We start from the raw sequence: 6,000 nt of genomic DNA, 5'->3' as shown, positions 1-6,000 counted from the left end.
AAGGAATGAAGTCAAGAGATGTATTCATTTGGAGTCTTAGTTAACAAGTGCTTTACTGATCAGGAGCAAACTTCTACTTTTAAAAGATAAATGTTTTGGACTTTTTTCTTTCTAAAGAGGGTTTGTTTGCTTTCCTTCTATCAACAAATGTGTACTTACCAGACAGGGACTTCACCTCTGATTTGTAAACCTTCTTTCTTCACGTCAATCAATAATGTATATGATCATTCTTAAGGAGTACCTTGTATTCCTCATTGTACCAAATTTGTTTAAACTAATTTTTTTTTAAAGATTTTATTTATTTATTTGACAGAGAGAGGCACAGTGAGAGAGGGAACACAAGCAGGGGGAGTGGGAGAGGGAGAAGCAGGCTTCCCGCCCAGCAGGGAGCCCGAAGCGGGGCTCGATCCCAGGACCCTGAATCATGACCTGAGCTGAAGGCAGATGCTTAATGACTGAGCCACCCAGGCGCCCCTAAACTAATTGTTTTATCCGAGGTCTCTTGTTGTTGGACATTTAGGTTATTTTCAATTTTATTAGATACTTCAATAAGCATCTTTGCATGTGGCTTTTCTTGAGATAATTGTAGATTTACATGGAATTTTTTTTTTTTTTTAAAGATTTTATTTATTTATTTGAGAGAGAGAGAATGAGAGACAGAGAGCATGAGAGGGAGGAGGGTCAGAGGGAGAAGCAGACTCCCCGCCGAGCAGGGAGCCCGATGCGGGACTCGATCCAGGGACTCCAGGATCATGACCTGAGCCGAAGGCAGCCGCCCAACCAACTGAGCCACCCAGGCGCCCTACATGGAATTTTTTTTTTAAAGATTTTATTTATTTGAGAGAGAGAGAGAAAGAGCATGAGCTGGGGGAGAGGCAGATGGAGAGGGAGAGGCAGACTCCCCGCCAAGCATTGGAACCCCCCAAGGGGCTTGATCCCAGGACCCTGGGATCACGATCTGAGCCAGGAAGGCAGACGCTCAACCAAGCCACCCAGGCACCCCTTACATGTAGTTTTGAGAAACAAGAGATCCCTTGTATACTTCGCCCCACTCTCCCCTAATGGTAGCATTTTGCAAAATCAGGTGACTAGGATATTGAGATTTCCTGTTTCTGTGCGTTTACGTGACTTTTTACACATGTCCCAATTCTTATCTTTAAAAATTTTTTGAGAGAGAGGGAGAGAATGTGGGGGTGCAGAGAGAGAGAATCTTAAGCAGGCTTCACACCCAGTGCAGAGTCTGATGTGGGGCTCAACTCATGACCTGAGGTAAAATCAAGTCAGTCGCTTAACCAACTGAACCACCCAGGCACCCATGTCCCAATTTTTCTCTTGAACTACATTTCTTAAAGTGAGAACTGCTAGGACAGAGCTTGACCTTTTGGCCTAGATTCTGATTCAAGGGCTCATTTTTCCAGATCTTTGTCAACCCCTGGGGCTAGGTTTAGGATATCCCTCTGAAACTCAACATTACTTTTCTTTTGGTACATTTTTAAATGGTTTTGTTTTTGACATGTCTGTTTGAACTTAAACTTTGGTATAAGATGTGAGGAAGGGATTGGATTTATCTAATATTTCTTTTTTTCTAAATGATTGGCCAGTTGCCCTAACGTCATTTATTGAGATCATCAAGTAGTTGTCCTGATTATCAAAATAGTCATTAAAGGGATCATTAAAAAACCAAAACAAAACAGCACAAAAACCACGCATATTTGAAACTACTTGCTCATGGCGGGGCAAGGCCTTCTGAGTGTGAAGGAGATGAATAACTTTGTACCCATGTATAAAAACCTGGGAAAAACCTGATTGCCCTTGATTAGGTCAGGATGCTTATCTCTTAGACCTATTACTATGGCCAGGGGCTGTTAGGTAGGTACATCAATAAAATGATCAGAATTTCCCTTTCCTCAAAGGGAAGTAAAGACGGATATATTTTAGAGTAAGGAAAAGGGTATACTGCAAGGGGGAAAAAGGGTAATCAATGGGTTGCAATGTTTAGAACATTTTATTAAGGTAAAAAATTGTTGAAATTAAGTGAAATAGAAAAACATAGTAAATATTTACAAAAACACTGAAAACACCACTCAACTCACACACATGTAAAAATGCAGAAATATCATAAAAAGTTTGTAAGTTGAAAATTATGGAGATTTCTCAAAATGGATATAACCGCTCACTGCTGAGTATGGATGGCATTGATATAAGATCTTTGAATGAATGTTGTCCCCGACTTTTTTGCAATCCAATCCTCCCTAGAAATTTGTTCTTTGGGAGATTCAAACTTGGAGACAGCCCGAGGGGACAAGTCAAGAATTGAGATAGTCACAACACTAATTTTCTTCACCCTATTGACTGTGTTGAGGTTATACAGAGACAGCCAGGCTATTTTTCTTCAGCCTCTGCTAATATTCAAAAGGCTATGGAGAATATGAGCAATTTCTCATTGCTTGAGCAAAAATTCAGCACATAAAAGGCTGAGTGGGGAGTATTTGTACTAGAACTATAAAGTTCTATCTGATGGAAAATTACCTATAAAACTAAGGTAAAACAGAATTAATCATGCTCTATCTCTTATTTACTGAAAGTATGAAAAGAGGCAAAGTAGACGTTTATAACAATTTTAGCTTAATGAGTGGTCAAGAAACTATGTTATGCTGAAGTGACCACACAACTATCGCCAGAGTCCAGAAGAACTTAAAATCAGATTCGAAAGACAAAAGAAAAGACACTCCAAACATGGACAAAGCAGAGAAGAAAACAATGCCCACGGTGGTCACTACTTAGACAGTATTATAAAACGGTAATAGATACTTGGGCTCTACATACTTCACTTTGATGGTTCTGGATTAAAACTACCTTCCCCAAACAAAATTCAGAGGGGAGGAAATTAAGGGACTCAGGTTACTCTAAAACCAGTCTTGGACTCAATAAGACCATTACTTAAAATTATCCCATTTTAGAACAGATCATCTTCGTCTGATTCTTCGAGGTACTTTATAGGTTTCTTTGCCCGTCCAGATTTGGCCCGAGGAGCCACAGCTGAGTCTAAGTCCAGATGGAAGTCTTCAGTCTCCCCCTTGGATTTCTACAAGAGGAAGTCCAAGTAATTTGCACAATGTTAGTCTGACAGCAACATTTCACTGTAAAAAATATATCAACAGACTACAATTTAATGAGTTTCCCTCCTTCTAATAAGTAGTAAGAAATAGATCTAAGGCAACTCTCATTGACTAAGTGGCATATATATATTTTTTTTTTGAAGATTTTATTTATTTGTCAGATAGACAAAGAAAGAGAGAGCACAATCAGGGGAAGTGGCAGGGAGAGGGAGAAGCAGGCTCTCTGCTAAATAAGGAGGCCGATGTGGGACTCTATCCCAGGACCCTGGGATCATGACCTGAGCTGAAGGCAGACACTTAACTGACTGAGCCACCCAGGTGTCTCATAAGTGGCATGTTTTTATTTATTTTTAATTTTATTTATTTATTTACTTGCTTACTTTTAAAAGATTTTATTTATTTATTTGACAGAGAGAGAGCGAGAGAGGGAACACAAGCAGGGGGGAGTGCGAGAGGGAGAAGCAGGCTTCCTGCTGAGCAGGGAGCCTGATGCGGGGCTCGATACCAGGACCCTGGGATCATGACCTGAGCTGAAGGCAGATGCTTAACTGACGACTGAGCCACCCAGGCATCCCAAGTGGCATGTCTTTACATATAACTTTGTTACAACTAGTAAAAGCTAAATGGATTATGAGATTCACATTTCTTTCCTTTTTTTTTTTTTTTTTAAAGATTTTATTTATTTGAGAGAGAGAGAGAAAGCACGAGCCAGGGTGGGAAGGGAGGGGCAGAGGGAGAAGCAGACTCCCCAGTGAGCAGGGAGTCTGACGCGGGGCTCGATCCCAGGATCCTGAGATCAGGACCTGACCTGAAGGCAGACATTTAACCATCTGAGCCACCCAGATGTCCCTACATTTATTTTCTTAAAAATGTGTCAGATTATTAAGAGCAAATCTTGGTTATGTATTTTAAAACACCTACAGCAAAAGGACTGGCTAGGATAAATACCTTGTTTGTGACTGTTTTAGAAATCATTTTCTCAAAATTAGAGTCGGAATCATCAGAAGTGGATGGCTTCCTTTTGCGGCGAATTTTGGTTTTGGGGGGATCAGGCTTTTGAGGCACATCAGAATTCAAGCCTGGATCCTTTTTGGTTCCTTTTGGTGCAGCCCTTTTTTTGGCACCTGTACTGGAGGTGGAAGACTGACCTGCAAGTCAACACAGGCATTCATCATGTGTCCACTCAGATGAATTTTTCTCACTGTGAACTTTTTTTAGCAAGCTGTTGATTGCTTCTATTTAATACAGGAAAAAATCTAATACAGCCGAAAATACATTAGAGAATCAAAGTATTCTTAAGCATCTAACTTTTTTATAGGTTTATGTTTTACATTAAACTTCCGCACTGTTTATAAACCCTGTCCCTGTCATAGAAATGAGCTAGCTAATGCCTTGCATTTTGAGAAATATGCTGATTTTAAACCTTTTGACCACCAATTTTGATTATAAAGATCTAAATATTTGCTTCCATTTGGAAAAGGCTTAATTCCACTATTAATAGTAACTTTTGAGAGTAAAAAAATTGAAATCGACTTGTGGCAGCCAGCTACTTAATCCTAATACGAACCCATCTCAAAGACTGAAGCTCACTTTTTGCTGCCGTCTTCTTCACTGCCACCTTCTTTTTAGAAACCGGGTTTAGGATTTCAGTGTCCGCTGAGAAATCAGCAGCAGGAGAGCCTGCAGGAAGTGGTGCACTGTCCTTGGCCTCAGCAGCGTCGAGGTCCATTACTTCAAACGGGAAGGAAAATAGTACATATAAGCAACACAGAAAAATCTGTTTCCTGCTCTAAATCCCCATTTAAACACCAAGTCCGTGACTCTTCTAGAATATTTAAAACATACTCTTATAACTTTGATCTAATTTCTGGATTCTGCATCAGCAGTTATTTTTTGTACCTCTAGCACTCAGCACAGTAAACAGCAAGCACGTGATGACTTTCAGTATATTAAGTGTAGAACCCCTTTCTGTGCAAAACTAACCCTAATGAACAACAGCAATATAATGCTAATAAGAACCCACATTTATCTTCCAAAGCAGGACTTAGATAAGGTAGTCAGATTAGAACCCAGCTGGACCCGTTGGTCCCAGTGAAGCAGACATCTCACTACTTTTACTTAAATACATACCTGACATGGCACTTTTCTGCAGCTTCAGTTCTTTGGTAGTATGTCTAGAATAAAAAAACCAAAAAACATCCTGACAACCAATTCTAAATGTGTCAAGTAACAAAGACTATGTCATTGACTACTGGCAACAATCATGATAAAATCCACATTAGAGAAGATACTCACTTCGGGGAAGCTTTGGTCTTAAGTGGACTAACATCTGATGATGGGACAAAATCCTCATCTTGAATTTTTTCATCAAAATCTGAGAAATCGTCATCTGAATCCAAATCCACTGTGAATTTGGTTTTTGCTATAAAAAACATACATAGACAAAGAATAAAAGAGGGTAACAGAAATATTTAATCCACAGATTGATACAACATTTCATGAAGATTTAAGCTTTAGTTTAATCTCCTAAAAGATGCTTTCGTTTTTCAAAAACTTAATAATAACTGCTCTAAGATATAACAATTTCTGGGATTAATGCCTTGAAATACACTGGCCACTCAGATCTTTCAACACATTCAGCACTTTTCCTTACTTGCTGCTCTCCGCGGCTCTATCTCTCGTGGAGGGACATCAAAGTTACTTTCGTCACTGCTCATATCTGATTCTGAATCAGACCAGGGGTTTCTCTTCTTTCCTTTTTTGATTGGTTTAAATGGCAATGTAGTTTGCTTCTTTGTCTTGGTACCTAGAAGCGAGATGGGAATGAACCAACTTTACATGTTCTTTGACTCACTTTTCTCCATCTATCATCCATCTGTCT

The 6,000-nt window shown here is 39.5% G+C and overlaps 1 protein-coding gene across 1 annotated transcript in view; it reads right to left on the bottom strand.

Annotated features, from left to right (window-relative positions):
* Nucleotides 1-1,986: 1,986 nt before the first annotated feature.
* The window catches only part of TOP2A (DNA topoisomerase II alpha), a 29,033-nt gene continuing 25,019 nt past the window's right edge, over nucleotides 1,987-6,000 (bottom strand). The window contains exons 30-35 of the mRNA XM_032429222.1: nucleotides 5,773-5,925; nucleotides 5,415-5,541; nucleotides 5,250-5,293; nucleotides 4,710-4,850; nucleotides 4,068-4,267; nucleotides 1,987-3,085 (exon numbers count right to left, since the gene is read on the bottom strand). Coding sequence (XP_032285113.1) covers nucleotides 2,957-3,085; nucleotides 4,068-4,267; nucleotides 4,710-4,850; nucleotides 5,250-5,293; nucleotides 5,415-5,541; nucleotides 5,773-5,925 — 794 coding nt within the window. The 3' untranslated portion in view covers nucleotides 1,987-2,956. The remainder of the gene's footprint in view (nucleotides 3,086-4,067; nucleotides 4,268-4,709; nucleotides 4,851-5,249; nucleotides 5,294-5,414; nucleotides 5,542-5,772; nucleotides 5,926-6,000) is intronic.

The sequence above is a fragment of the Phoca vitulina genome, unplaced genomic scaffold (assembly GCF_004348235.1).
Source record: "Phoca vitulina isolate PV1807 unplaced genomic scaffold, GSC_HSeal_1.0 scaffold40, whole genome shotgun sequence".
Taxonomy (NCBI): Eukaryota; Metazoa; Chordata; class Mammalia; order Carnivora; family Phocidae; genus Phoca; species Phoca vitulina.
Note: the sequence above shows the minus strand (reverse complement) of the source record. Positions and strands in the feature narration are given on the sequence as shown.